We start from the raw sequence: 16,145 nt of genomic DNA on the forward strand, positions 1-16,145 counted from the left end.
TACAAAAAAAATCAGAATTAAACCAGTGGATTATCATTCCGCTTTTCTAAAAGTACTGGCTTTTGTAATGCCTTCTCTTCCCCCTATTCATTGCATTGCCACTACAACAAGCAAACAACTTAAAAAAGGACTAAAACAAAAGTATCTCCCAAAGTAGAAAACTAAACAAAACACATTTTTTTTTTAGCCTGCACACCTTATGATGTATATGCATGGAAGAAACCTGAAAACATTTGAAATCAAATCTACGCTAATTTATCATTTGCATATTCATTGTGGCCATTCTGTAAAGCCTGAGTGTGACATCACCAGGAACATCTGGGACACACAACTGGTATAACCTGCTGTTTCATTACCTGTTTTTAGGGCCAGATTCTGTAATGGGCGTCTATAAAAGACAGGCCCAAAAGTTAGGTGCCTATTACAGGTCAACCCACTTAAGCGCCCATCATAGAATCGCACCTAACTTAAAACTTAGGCACCTGGCGAGCAATTTGGTTTACGAGCATGCTTCTGGAACGAATTATGCTCGTAAACCACTGTACAAGATTACCTTGAAACAAAGTTTAACTTGAACTGGTAAGATGGATGCTTTAGACTTTACCTTAACGTTTCACCAGACGATCCCCTTCGTTTCCATAGATTGACCAGGCTACTTGAGCGACTAGCAGCCGAAGAAGACTTTCCATCTCCCACATGCATGCGGACCACAGTGGAGGTGGTGAACGCACTTCGCACGTTCCGCTCTGGTTTAGCAAGGATAATATAAACCTTGGGCACAAACATGCAGCCAAGTGCTACCGTGGCACTCAAGCTTACCGAGAAACACATGGTGATAATTTTGTAGTTGCTCCCAAAATATATCGGCACAAAGGCCAGCCAAATGATGCAGGTGGTATACATTGTGAAGGCAATATATTTCGCTTCATTGAAATTGGCTGGAACATTTCTGGTTTTAAAAGCATAGAAGGTACAACTTAAGATGAGCAATCCATTATAGCCAAGGGGAGTGACGACTCCCAGGTTGTTGGTGTTACAGATCAAGTAGACTTCCCGGATACTTGGATAATCGTGTACTACGTCGGGTGGCTCCATTATGAAAAGAGCAACAATTATACCTAGCTGGATGCAAATTAGGATGAAAGCAATTATCAACTGGGCACAGGCACTCATGAATCTGGGCTTCTTTGTGCAGATTTTCTTCTTGCTGCCTGCCAAAATTCTCGCAATGCGATTGGTTTTAGTAACTAGGGCAGAGTAACTCATGGCTGGAGAAAGGCCGATGCCAATTCTTTGAAGGTAGCAAAGAAACTGTTGGGGCTTTGCGATAAGACAGAAGGTGCATAGGTAACCCAAGCAGATGCCAGCTAGAATGATGTAGCAGAGCTCACGACTTGACGACTTGACCACAGGTGTGTCACGGTATAGGATGAACACAGCAGTGACAAACAATGTCGCTAATAGGCCCAGGCAGGCAAAAACAATGGCCGCAATGGGTTCAGGATCCCCCCATCGGAGATACTCCACAGGGATCAGGTCACAGCCTGCGAAGAGATGGAAATAAAATGCACAGTGTAAAAATGTAGGTGCTAACGTGAGTAGGTTTGTCAAACCATATAGGCGCCATTTTCATTGGAAGTCCATTTTGGGGAAGCAACTGTTTCCCTTGCGCCCCCCCCCCCCCCCAGATATGTCCATGGAGTCTTGTTGTGGGTTTGAAACAACATGGTAGATGTCTAAGATTTCCCATTACACTTCATTTTCACAATTTATATTCATAAGTATAAGAGAGCATAGGGGAGAGTATGGCACAGTGGTTAAAGCTACAGCCTCAACACCCTGAGGTTGTGGGTTCAAACCCACACTGCTCCTTGTGATCCTTGGCAAGTCACTTAATCCCCCCATTGCCCCAGGTACATTAGATAGATTGTGAGCCCACAGGGACAGACAGGGAAAATGCTCGAGCACCTGACTGAATTCATGTAAATCATTCTAGCTCCTATAGAAAATTGAATAAATAAATAAAATATGATGGTAAAAGTGTCATTTTTATCATCCAGTTCATAATACATAGCTCTCAGGTCCGAAGGAGTGACCTGATATAATGAATATCCCCTTCTTCACAATATAATTAATTTATAAATTAAGAAAATCAGACAGAATTACACCTTCATATATAGCTTTATACTGGTTGCCAATCGAGGCTAGAATCATGTGCTGTTTGGTATTTAAAATATTATATACAATATAAAAACAATTTAATTTGCAGGCCATTGATAAGACAAATTACAATTTCCAAGTTTAAAAGGAATTATATATACACGAGGGGCCAATGAAAAGTTCTCAGCCCAAGCAAGAAAAGAATGATGTGGAGTCGAGAAATTTACAAGTTATTCCACACTTTTCGTTTCAATGAGGCAAATGCATCTAGCAAATGGGCACAAGTGTAGGGAAACCAAGCCATTGTGACATCGCCAATGAGGTTAACTCTTAGGCATTGGTGGAATGAGGCATTATGACATCACAATATGAGGGGCTGTTGAAAAGTTCTCAGGCCAACCAAGAAGAGAATGATGTGGAGCTATGAAACTTACAAGTTATTACACACTTTTCTTGATATTTTTCATTTCATTTCACATCATTGAAACAAAAAATGTCCATAAAAGTTTGGAACAACTTGACAGTTTCATGGCTCCACATCATTCTCTTCTTGGTTGGGCTGAGAACTTTTCAGCAGCCCCTCATATTGTGATGTCATAATGTCTCATTCCACCAATGCCTAAGAGCCAGCCTCATTGGTGATGTCATAATGGCTTGGTTTCCCTACACTTGTGCCCATTTGCTCGATGCATTTGCCTCACTGAAACGAAAAGTGTGGAATAACATTCTCTTTTTGGTTGGGCTGAGATCTTTTCAGCGGCTGCTCGTAAAAAAATTGTTTACCATCTCCTTGCCATATCATGCTGCCTCTGTACGGTCAATCCTGCCAATTCCAATACAATCTATAGCAACTTTTACTATTTTTAAAAAAGCGCTTAAAACCTTTTTTATTTCAGATATTTAGTGATCCTTCTACAAAGGTGCGCTAGCGTTTTTAGCGCATGCACCGGATTTTGCACGCACTATCATGCGCGCTACTTGAAAAACTACCGCCTGCTCAAGAGGAGGCGGTAGCGGTTAGCACATGCTATTCCGCGCGTTAAGGCCCTAACGCACCTTTGTCAAAGGAGCCCTTAATCTTATTAATTAGTAATGGAATAATGTCTTGCTACTTATGTAATATCTTAGTTGAATTGATCTATTTCTTTGTATGTAATCTGCTATGGACTCTGTTGGCTATAACGGAATATAAATGATTTAACTGAAACTGTATATAAAATTTAGTTTGTCCTTGTATATTTCAACTGGGCTTGGTTCTTTTGTAGTTTAAGATTTCCCATTTCAATTAAACCTAATGACACTGTTCATTTCAATAAACATTGCTCTCTAACAAACGAGACCAGTGTGTTTAAATTATGTATGGTGTAGAAAATAATAATAAGGAAAAAGACCTCAATCACCCAGTCACTAGGTGCAGCCCTATGTTTTTAATCATTTTTGTTTCCTTGGTTTTTTAAAAAAAATTATTTCTACTCATTAGTTTTGTGGAAATGAGAATTAACTCCATCCCTACCTTTTACAAAACCGTAGTGTGGTTTTTAGCGCCGGCTGCAGCGGTGACATCTCCGACGCTCGTAGGAATTCCATGAGCAGCTCCGACGCTCATAGGAATTTTATGAACGTGGGAGCTGTTACTGCCGCTGCCAGTGCTAAAAAAACGCACCACGGTTTTGTAAAAAGGGGGCAGGGGGATAAGTCTGTAATCAAGCAAGTTTTATGGTACTTCTCTTTTATGAAGCCGCATTAGGCTTTTTTTTTTTATCACCAGCCACAGCGGTGTTAACTCCTATGCTGATAGGAATTCTATGAGCATTGGAGCTTTTATTGCCGCAGCTGGCGATAAAAATCCTAAGACGGCTTCATAAAAGGGGGTATATTAGCAGCGGGCAATGCTAGAAGGGGCCCTGAATTCCGTTTGTTGTCATTTTCAATTTTTTCAATAAATTCAGCCCCCCTGGGCAATAAAAATCAACAGATTTCACTCAGGAAACCGCCCCCCCCCCCTCCATATACTTTCTGTGAAATATGAACAAGGTTAAAATCTGACTGGTTGCCATTTCTGGTTGAAGCTCAGTGCTGATTGGTTATCAGATGATGACGCAGGGAAAAATGTTAAATGAACCGGGTTCAGGATAGAAACCCGCTGCCAGTGGAGTCTGTCTGCCTTGCTCCCCATCCCTCATCCCTTCCATTGCAAAACCTGGCTCTGGTCCTACTCCAGATGATGGAGGCGAAGATCAAAAGCACCATTTTCTAAAGATGTCACCCGCATACAATATCCCTGCAAGTATATGTCAGAAAACTTTATCTTCCATATTGAGTGACCTTTATGTCTGTGTTTAATTTTCCAAAAGGAACCGCTTTTATCTTGAATTAACATTTGCAGAGAATGATTTATGGACACCCTTTCGTTCTCACATTGCTGTTGTCAATCTTTGAAAATGATAATATAAGAAAATATGTTATCAAATGAATAGCCTTTAAGGTCAGTCACAGAAAACCAGATCCAGTTGCAGGAGGCTTCCTACTTTCCTGCCAGAGGTGACTCATTGGCGTGTATTTATCATCAGTGATAGCCTATTTCACACCTTTCAGGGTTTATTACTCCTTTTTAGATTCTCAAATAAAAACTCCAGCAAAGAGCAGAAAATGAGATCTACATTTTTCTCCTTCATGGGGCCTATTCCATTAGGAGACTTAGGCCTCCTTTTATGAAGGTGCGTTAGAGGCCTTAACGCATGGAATAGCATGCGCTAAAATGCTGCGTGTGCTAGCCGCTATCGCCTCCTCCGGTGCGTGCGCTAAAAACGCTAGCGCACCTTCGTCAAAGGAGCCCTAAGCTGCGCTAGACGCTAACGCCAGCATTGTGCTGGAGCTAGTTCTTGGCGCGTGGCATGGGGTTAGCGTGCGTGGCAATGCATCGTGTGCTAAAAACGCTAGCGCACCTTCGTAAAAGGAGCCCTTAGAGACACTGTGCTTTGATTTATTCATCAGCTAAGTTTTAAAGACTGATTTAATGGTATTATGAAACAAGAATCAATGGTATTACCCTACGTGCGTATTTATATATTTATTTACGGGTCCTTTTACTAAGGTGCGGTAGCCGGTTTAGCACGTGCTAAACGCTAATGTGTCCATAGACTATAATGGATGCGTTAGTGTTTAGCGCGTGGTAAATTGATTAGTGCGCCTTTGTAAAAGAGGGGGGTTAGTCTTATAACCCTCCTCCCCAGTGGCGGCTGTTCTTTTTTTACCCTATTTTGCTTTGTTGTTTTGAATTTGTCTGTATTATTTCATGTGATTTTGTACCTAATGGATGCGTTAGTGTTTAGCGCGTGGTAAATTGATTAGTGCGCCTTTGTAAAAGAGGGGGGTTAGTCTTATAACCCTCCTCCCCAGTGGCGGCTGTTCTTTTTTTACCCTATTTTGCTTTGTTGTTTTGAATTTGTCTGTATTATTTCATGTGATTTTGTACCTAATGGATGCGTTAGTGTTTAGCGCGTGGTAAATTGATTAGTGCGCCTTTGTAAAAGAGGGGGGTTAGTCTTATAGCCCATCCTCCCCAGTAGCGGCTGTTCTTTTTTACCCTATTTTGCTTTGCCGTTTTGAATTTGTCTGTATTATTTCACGTGATTTTGTACCTAATGGGTGCGTTAGTGTTTAGCGTGTGGTAAATTGATTAGTGCGCCTTTGTACAAGAGGGGGTTAGTCTTATAGCCCATCCTCCCCAGTGGCAGCTGTTCTTTTTTTACCCTATTTTGCTTTGACGTTTTGAATTTGTCTGTATTATTTCATGTGATTTTGTACCTAATGGGTGCGTTAGTGTTTAGCGCGTGGTAAATTGATTACTGCGCCTTTGTAAAAGAGGGGGGTTAGTCTTATAGCCTGTCCTCCCCAGTAGCGGCTGTTCTTTTTTACCCTATTTTGCTTTGCCGTTTTGAATTTGTCTGTATTATTTCACGTGATTTTGTACCTAATGGGTGCGTTAGTGTTTAGCGTGTGGTAAATTGATTAGTGCGCCTTTGTACAAGAGGGGGTTAGTCTTATAGCCCATCCTCCCCAGTGGCAGCTGTTCTTTTTTTACCCTATTTTGCTTTGACGTTTTGAATTTGTCTGTATTATTTCATGTGATTTTGTACCTAATGGGTGCGTTAGTGTTTAGCGCGTGGTAAATTGATTACTGCGCCTTTGTAAAAGAGGGGGGTTAGTCTTATAGCCTGTCCTCCCCAGTGGCGACTGTTCTTTTTTACCCTATTTTGCTTTGCTGTTTTGAATTTGTCTGTATTATTTCATGTGATTTTGTACCTTGCTTAGATTTGTGGATAAGCGGGTTATAAATCATTTTAAATAAATAAATAAGCGGGTTACAAGGATAAGTACACAGTGGATTTCAGGATCAACAATGAGCTACAGGAACAATACTCACGTTACAAAAAATTGAAATGATTTTTTTCTTATTATGAAACACATGATATGGGGGGAGAGGGGGTGCTGAGAACACCTATGCTTTAATTAAACTAAGGGCTCCTTTTACTAAGGTGCGCTCGCGGTATTAGCGCGCTAGACGCCAATGCCTCCATAGAGCTTGCGTTAGTATTTTTCGTTTAGCACGTGGTTTCCACACACTAATCTTCAGCGCACGCTTAAAATGCTAACGCGTCCATAGACTAACATGCACACGTTAACGTTTAGCGTGCGCTAATCGGTTAGCGCACCTTAGTAAAAAAGGGCCTTAGTAAAAGGAGCCCTAAGAGAATACATACTATCGTATATAAAGTCTCAGAATGGTATCTGCAAGGCCGTAATAAATCTGTTCTGTATATCTGCTGTATGTGAAGTTGTAACCTTGCTGCTAAATCTCTACTGTGTATGCAAACTTGTAACCCGTTCTGGGCACTTCTGGGAGAACGGGCTAGAAATTCGATTAAAAAAAATAAATAAATAACTAAGAGCACAGTATTGGCTGACAGATTCAGGTGCCCTGAGTTACGGTGCGCTGGTTCCCGGCCGGTTCAAATTTGAGACCAGGAGCGCGATAAACAGTAGTATCTTTATTTGTAGGTGTTATGTCTTTTGAAGAGAGTTTGACAAGGAACGTGCTGAAGTATTATAATGTAGAAGAGAAAATTCACTTTCTATCTAGTGTTAAAGTTAGGTTTACATCATGATTATGGAAACCCTTTTAGAGGAAATCTGGAAGGCCCTGATTTGCTCAGACTCCTCAGGCCCTGTCCCTTGGGAGGGGCCTGAGGCGCCTCAAGCCCCTCCCAAGGGACAGGGCCTGAGGAGTCTGAGCAAATCAGGGCCTTCCAGATATCCTTGACGGGGGCCGCAATTGTCATGCGCGCTCTTGTCCATTCTTGCAATTGCCGGGGTGCATTTGTCGAACCACAATTAGCGTGCGCGGATTTGTCTGTGTACCACAAGTACACTCACTCTTCAGACCCTCAAATATCAATCCACGCTTATCTCTCTCAATGCTCCCCTCTGTGAACTCCGTTCATTGGGCAAATCCCTCCTATCCGTACCCTTCTCCTTCACTGCCAACTCCAGACTCCATCCCTTCTATCTTGCTGGAACAGACCGCCTGAGTCATTACATCAGGGTCCATCTCTTGCAGTATTCGAATCCAAGCTAAAAGTCCGCTTTTTCGAAACCATTTTCAATTCCTAACTCCCACTTACCATAAAATTACCTATCATTCTCTCTGCAAGAAACTCTCCAACCTCTCGATGTCCTGTCTGTCCAAATTAGATTGTAAGCTCTTCCAAGCAGGGACTGTTGATTGCATGTTAAACGTACAGCACTGTATACATCTTTCAGCGCTATAGGAACGATAAATATAGGGTAACCAGGTTACCCATTCCAGAAGGGAGACTGTTTGGCCAGTCCTGGATTTCTGCCAACCTCATCCCGGTGCATTATGGTACCTGAAGCACTGAAGTCAATGGATGGAATCATGAATTACAAATACCTCACTGCTTTGGGGTGTAATTTTAAAACCAGGCCTGGCCAAAAAGTCTCCCATTTGGAATGGGTAACCTGGTCATTCTAGATAAATAGCAGTAGTCGTATTTGCCCAATTGAATTTGCTACAGCAAAAAAAAAAGAGAGAAAAGAATGAAACCACTTGGCATTTAATTTGGTAGCATGAACTTAAAATTGTGTTTGTGCCCTTGTCTAAATTCAATTAGGAAAATCAAACACCCAGCAAATTTAGACTACATTCTGAATCAGAAAAATGCCAACGCAGCATACAGACAATCAAAATGTCATGGAAAAAGCAGCAACACAAACCACCCCCCCTAAAATGTAACATTTTTATTGCAGGCATTGCTTCAACAGAAGGCAACATGAAGGGGCTTCACTAAATTATTCTCTCTAAGCTTTCTTCGGTCAGGCCGCCCAGTGTGTGGTAAACCAGTCATGCACCGCTGATGGTGATATCATTTCCCTACCCAAAATACAAGATCACAGCATGCATGCTGGGCACAGCATTAGCTAAGGACGGCCTGTGCTATTTGCCGAGCCTACAGAACCATGCCGCAGTCCTAGCTTGACACTCTCCAGAATACTTTTCAGCCGGATTTCAAGCCCCTTTACAATGCTTTCCAGAGTAATTAAAGCTCCTTTCTTTTGGAGTTGCACATTTAGAAGCTCACTGAGCCCCAGATCTCACCAGTTGAAATCTATAAGGCAATAAAGAAACTGAAAACTCATCTATTTGACACCTAATCACATGTATCCTCTTCTCCTTCTGTATCTTCCTGCCCTCCATTGTCCTCCCTACCCTCTTCTAACCCCTTCCTCTGTAATGTCGCCAAGAGCTTGTATAGGTACGTGCGAAGCACAAATGGGAGAAATAAATAAATAAAATTAGCCTTTGACCATTGTATAAGACATACAAAAAGATTCTGGATCAGGTCTTCGATGTGCTGTACAGACAATTTTGGTAAATGAAAAAGTGTGAGGTATGAAAAAAAACTTAGGGTCCCTTTTACAAAGCCGCGGTAGCGACGTTACCACGGTAAATGCGCCAAAGCCCATTCAGTTCCTACGGGCTTCGGCACATTTACCTCGGCAGCATCGCTACCACGGATTTGTAAAAGGGGCCCTTAGGCTTAGGGAAGTACTATTATGGGAAACATTTCCGAGAGTGGTTTGAAAAGGTTGGTAAAAAAAAAGCAAACGGGAAGGCACGGGAAGACTGGCCCATTGAGAGCACGCCAGTTATTGTGTCATAGCAAGTCAGTTCTACAGACTGCCTCTTCCCCTGACGAAGCCGTTTGGGAGGTTTTTTTGGGCCAATGATGGAGGGTAATTCCTGGGGTTATGTTTCGCTATAAGATTTATCTTGGCGGTCTCCCCATTTTGTTGAGGTCTTTTTCCTCCTTTTAAACAAACAAAAACATTTTTGGAACTGTGTAAGATGCTGAGTTCAGAGTCTTCTGTGGTTCCACTGTGTATTTGAATAGTACTATATTTTTGTGGATCCTACCAACTTTTTTTTTTAAAGCAAGTTAAACAACATGGTCTCCATCGGCTATACACTTTGTCCAGCAAGTTTCCAGCTTTTTTGCATAGTAGAGAAAAAATAGCCCTCGATAGAGAGTTGGGGGCTCATAATAATTTTATTATTTCACGTTCAATCGTGGCCTAAATCGGTACTTGGATGATCAAAAAGACAGATGGGTGGGGGCTGTCTTCGGCAGGAGGGCCTGGGCTCCCTCCTGCCGGTATTGTCAGGGGTTCGGGGGTGTCGGCAGGAGGGCTTGGGATCCCTCCTGCTGCAATCACGGGTTTGGGTGGGGGTATCAGCAGGAAGGCTTGGGATCCCTCCTGGCGGTTCATGGCTGTTCGGGGGGGGGGGGGGAGGGAGATCGCAATCGTGACAGGAGAGATTAGGCATCACTCCTGCCACGATCGCTGCGGGGGGGGGGGGAGGGGATTCTGTAACCGGTGTTGTTTTTGACAGACGCTAGTTATAAAATCCAGCTTTTAGGTGAAGTGCTGGCCCCTCCTTCGCCTAAAAGGGCTTGTTTTGGGCATTTGGAACGGGCGATTTTTGGGTTGGGAATGTGTTTTAAGGTTAGACGCAGTGGTGGTCTGGGTTGGAAGCAAAACCCGGATGTTTCTATCTGTCCTCCTTCCTTCCATTGCTTTCAGTGGAACTAAAACCCAGTTGTCTCGATCCGCCCTCCTTTTTCTGGAGCCATATGGTAACTTCATCGAAACCTTCCCAGATCTCATGAAGCAGTGTGAAACTGGTCCAGCTCCGATCATTATCAGTGGTACTGATAATTGCCAATGGCTCCTTTTAATCTTGTACAATTCGTTTTTGAAAGAATGTGACACATCCCATTCAGTTCCTGGGTCTTTATTTCTCCTTCCATAACTCAGGTGCTTTACTCATCCTCTGAGGTTATTTGCTGGCATGTTTAAATTGGTACAGGTTGCTGTTTGATTTAAAACCATTTTTAGCTGTGTTTCTGCAGTTGCACATTTTTAGAGGAAAGAGGTTAATTTGGAAGAAACAAAGGAAAGAGAATTGGTTTTCCTAATCGGTTTTTATAGGCTCTGCTTCCTGCAGTCCTTGTATATGAGCCATGGATACTCTAAAGAATGCCGCAGTATCAGACATAAGGACATTTCAAGGATAGCATTATTCACTTTAAGGCCAGGAAGAAGTAGCCAGAATACCAATGGATCTCCTGAGTTTTTTTTTTTTTCTGCATTGCTCGCATTTATTCATATGAATATTTTGTAAAAGCAATAATTAAAGTCTTTCTTGAAAAATTGCAATGTTGTGAACAGAATATTATAGATGAATGCAGCCTGATCATTACAATCTCAGGAAATGGGTTGCAAAGAAAAGGTTATGCATTAGAGAGATAGGGATCACCACAGGACAATCATATGTTAAAAAGCCACAAATTCATAAAGGAATTATATATGGATTCTAAAGCAGTGTTCTTCAACCTTTTTACACCTATGGACCGGCGGTTGAAGAGCACTGGGCTAAGTCGTGGGCCAGACCCCACCCATCTCTGCCCCACACCCCGCCCCCATAATAGTTTTAATTGTAACACTATTCTTTCCATTCATTTTCCATATACACACAACATAATCTTATTAACAACACATAATGGTTAACCACAAAATTAAACTACGCATAGCACACTGTATGCTTTTCAACATTCATTCCTACTAGAAAACAGATAACCCCCATGCAAATGCAGGACCAAAAACTAAAAGTATTAATATATTCAAACAAAACCTTAAGATTCAAGACTCTGCATGCAGTACAACTCCAGAGAAAAAGAGACAAATGCATTTCTTCCTGAACAGTGCAAAATATAGACAGCAGATGAAAATTCTCACAATTAAACATAGAAACATAGAAACTGACAGCCGAAAAGGGCCACGGCCCATCCAGTCTGCCCACACTAATGACCCACCTCTACCTTCCTCTATGAAGAGATCCCACATGCCAATCCCATTTTGTCTTAAAGTCTGGCACGCTGCTGGCCCCAATTACCTGTAGTGGAAGATTATTCCAGCGATCAACCACCCTTTCGGTGAAGAAGTACTTTCTGGTGTCGCCATGAAATTTCCCAACCCTGAGTTTTAGTGGATGCCCTCTCGTTGCCGCGGGACCTTTGAGAAAGAAGATATCTTCTTCCACCTCGATACGGCTTGTGACATATTTGAACGTTTCGATCATGTCACCCCTCTCTCTGCGTTCCTCGAGTGAGTATAGCTGAAATTTATCCAGCCGTTCCTCATACCCTGAGACCCGAGACCATCCGAGTAGCCATTCGTTGAACCAACTCAACTCTCAGCACATCTTTGTGGTAATGTGGCCTCCAGAATTGTACACAGTATTCCAGATGGGGTCTCACCATGGATCTGTACAACGGCATTATGACCTCGGTCTTACGGCTGACAAAACTTCCTCGGATACAACCTATGATTTGTCTAGCCTTGGACAAAGCTTTCTCCACTTGGTTGGCCATCTTCATTTCTTCACTAATGATCACAATTGCCATGTGCCATCTCTTCATCATGGCAGTTGGGTGAGGCTGGATGTCATGCTCTCTCTTGGTTACAAACAACGCCTTGAGAAAGCCAGCTGTCTCTTTTGTCTTCTTCCCCCTCTGCAAGAAACATACCAGCGCTCCCACCTGGCTGTTTTATGCTGCCCGCGGCCGGCTCCCTCTTCTTCACTGCCTGCAGCTGGCTCCCTCTTCCTCACTGGAATGTGCCTCAGGACTGAGGAGATCAGTGCACAATGCCACGTGCAGCAGCCCCTCGTGCATCACACGCATCATCCGGAAGCTTTCCCTCTGACGTTGTGACATCAGAGAGAAGGCTGCAGGTTCCGGCACAGGACGTGCGTAGGAGCTGCTGCCCACAGCTTTGTGCACTGATCTCCTCAGGTCTGAGGCACGTTCCGGCCATGGACTGGCAGGAAATTCCTGCAGACCAGCACCGGTCCACGGACCAGCGGTTGAAGAACAGTGTTCTAAAGAACTGGCTTTTGCAGCAGATTCCTGTAAACTGCATATGGAAATTTCTACCACATCCAATCAGCAGAATGTACCATCTCTGGTTAAATGCTCATATGACCTTGACCTCAGAGAGGAAATTTTTCTAAAGTCATTTTTGCACATTTGCAGCAATCAATCTACGTGTATGTAATGGTTCTTAGAAAAGAATCACAGACAAAAAACACAATTCTGCGGAAAACTATTGATTTAGGTAGTCTATTGAACTCAAATCACTAGACATCAGCTAGAAGCAACCTCAGCACTAAACACATCCCTAGAGAGCAAATATACATAAAGAGTAGTAGATGAGTGGAACAGTCTCCCGGAAGAGGTGGTGGAGACAGAGACTGTGTCTGAATTCAAGAAAGCCTGGGATAGGCACATGGGATCTCTCGGAGAGAGAAAGAGATAATGGTTACTGCAGATGGGCAGACTAAATAGGCCATTTCGCCTTTATCTGCCATCATGTTTCTATAATCAAATAGCTCTATGACATCACAATGCAAGTGTTAAGAGCCTTAGCCAATAGGGAGAGGAGGAGATAGTGGATGCTGCGAATGGGCAGACTGGATGGGTCTTTATCTGCCATGTTTCTATGAAACAGTCAGGTGCGCAGGTGGCATTCTCATCCATCCCAACAAAGAAAAATAGGGAGACCCAATGATCTACAGTGAAAGCAAACCACCGATGAAAACAAAAACAAAAAACTGTGGATACAGATGTTCTGGAGATAATTTATTATACACTGACATATAAAAACATGAAAATTCAATGAAAAAAGTACAATGATAAAAAATAAAGTGATAAAAATCCAACCAGACCCTACACGGTCCGTGTTTCGGCAAACACGCCTTCCTCAGGGGTCCAATGGTTTGCAAACTCACATATAAAGAATTGGACTGAAAACAGTCTAATGTCTTTAAACATGTGAGCAAAGAACACCACAGACAAGCTGAAGTAGCAAGAAAACACTATGGAGAGAACCCAGTGGGTCGAGGGCAAGGGCCAAGTCAGAGAAGCACGCATCCTGGAGATGAATGCGTGGCTATGTGGATGGTGTCGTCAAGAGCATTTTGGTTTCCTGAACCATGGGATGATTTTCCAAGGGCTACTGAGCAGGGATGGTATACATCTGTCAAAGAAGGGAAGAAGTGTCTTCTGTGGCAGGCTGGCTAATCTACTGAAGAGGGCTTTAAACTCAAAGGGATGGGGCAGGGTGGTCAAGGCCCCCGAATGAGTATAAGCCCTCAGGTAAGTAAATCACTGAATACCTCTACATGGATGAGAAAAGGGGGCAATGTCTCGAAAGCAGTACATACTAATGCTCGAAGTATGGGAAACAAGATTCTGGCTCTAAAAGCTGTGATGAAAGAAGATGAGTTCACGGAGAACCATGACTGGGATGTAGTTATACTGGGATATGATCTGTTCAGGAAAGACAGGGTAGGAAGAAAAGGAGGGGGAGTAGCGTTATATGTTAAAGATCGTATTAAAGCCACAGAACTGCAGGATCTGCAGGGCAAGGAAGAGGCACTGTGGATCAATTTGGAAAGAGGAAATGGTAAATATATTTACATTGATGTGATATACAGACCTCCTTCACAGACAGAAGAAGTGGACAGAGATTTAATAGTAGACATTCAGAATATATTTTAAAAAAGGGGAAGTTTTGCTAATAGGTGATTTTAGCATGTCGGATATTGATTGGGGTATCCCTATTGCAGGGTCTTCTAGAAGTAGGGAGATCCTGGACTCTCTACAAGAACTGTTCCAGCAGTTGGTAATAGAACCGAAGAAGCGGGAAGGGGGTCATACTGGACTTAGTGCTTTCAAACGGGGAAAGTGTTTCTGATGTTACAGTGGGTGATCATCTGGCATCCAGTGATCACTGCATGGTATGGTTTAATATTAAGATGGGTATAGAAAGGGCTCATTCAAAAATAAAGGTTCTAGACTTTTAAAAGACTAATTTTGTTCAGATGGGGATTATGTAAAGAAATTGTTGTCTGGATGGGAATGTCTGGAAGGAGTAGAAATGCAGTGGGAAAAATTGAAAGGAGTAATTGTAAGGGCAACAAATCTTTTTGTAAGGTAAGTAAGTAAATGTAAGAGGAAAAAAGGACGCTTTGGTTCTCAAAAGTAGTAGCTGAGAAGGTAAGGAATAATCTAATCTAATCTTCTATTTCTGCGTCGCTCATACCTAGGCAGGCTCAAGGTGACTTATAAAGAGGGGCGAGGATGGAGAAGGGGGAGATGAGGGGGGAATAAGAAGTTAGCTTTCATAAACTACAAAAGATTGCAGAAAGAGGAAGACAGGTAAAAATATCTAGAAAAGTTAATAGAGGCTGATCGAGTAGTCAGGAAAGCAAAGATACAAATGGAAGAAAAAAAATAGCTGGCAGAGTAAAATGGTGAGACAAGACATGGGAATCAACTTTTTAAAATTATTGGGGGGGGGGGGTGCTAAACCAAATGAAAATTACATCTTCCTGGACACAGTCAAGGAGTTTGTTCAATGTTGGGAGTGCTGAGGCACCCACAGAGCTGGCTCCTATGCAAACTAAGATTGTGAGCCCTCCAGGAACATTAAAATTCCTATTGTACTTGAATGTACACTGCATTGATGGCTTCCATGTGGCATATAAGAAATTAATTAAAATAAAGAGCCCAGTTAGGGGATTAAGGGGTGCCTTTCACTGATGCCTTCAGTGTAACTTTGCTCAGTCATGCTGGGTACTAGGGTCTAAATATTAATGTCCATATTTTTGGACATAAATGTTCATTCTCCTAAAATCAGAGTTAGGTATCCTTACTTTAGCCTTTCCCAAAGCAATTCCCTCTTGCTGTAAGGACATATTACAGTTTTAGAGATCCATATACTGGTTTTATAAAACCGGAATTTGGATGGCCATGTTATATGGATGTCTAAATATCAGTTTTAACACTGCTGAAACATGAACAGAGCTTCTAAAATAAGAGCCATAATATACGAGGGTGGTTTGAAAAGTTTGGTAAAGAAAAGCAAGATAAACAACGTTGTCTCCATTGAGGGCCTATACGGTTAGTCCAGCAGGCTTCCATATTTTCATATTGTGAGAAAAATAGTTTTCACTGTTTCAAGTTTATTAAAATATTTGATTTGATTGCAAAATCCAAATCCAATGCGATTTACATTTAGTTAAGAATTAAGTGTAAAAAACAAACATAACAGGAGAAATGGAACTATTTTGACAAAACAAAACATTTGAAAAAGGGAGTAAAAAAAATTAAGGATTAAATACAATTCATAAACAAATAAAAAGGGGTAGGTAATAAAACAAGAGGTCGGGGAAGGTTACCCACTTAATTTTTGCTTACCAGCACTGCTAGTTGACTGTATAGTATCCTAAAATAACAGAATTTAAATGATTCAATTAAAAGCGTCCTTAAAAAGCC

At 42.1% G+C, this 16,145-nt stretch overlaps 1 protein-coding gene across 2 annotated transcripts in view; it reads right to left on the reverse strand.

The window, feature by feature from the left end:
* GRM5 (glutamate metabotropic receptor 5) overlaps positions 1-16,145 on the reverse strand; it is a 466,389-nt gene that overhangs the window by 28,046 nt on the left and 422,198 nt on the right. For both annotated transcript variants that reach the window (XM_033949081.1, XM_033949080.1), the window contains exon 7: positions 605-1,544. In XM_033949081.1, the coding sequence (XP_033804972.1) occupies positions 605-1,544 (940 nt within the window). The remainder of the gene's footprint in view (positions 1-604; positions 1,545-16,145) is intronic.

The sequence above is a fragment of the Geotrypetes seraphini genome, chromosome 6, assembly GCF_902459505.1.
Source record: "Geotrypetes seraphini chromosome 6, aGeoSer1.1, whole genome shotgun sequence".
NCBI lineage: Eukaryota > Metazoa > Chordata > Amphibia > Gymnophiona > Dermophiidae > Geotrypetes > Geotrypetes seraphini.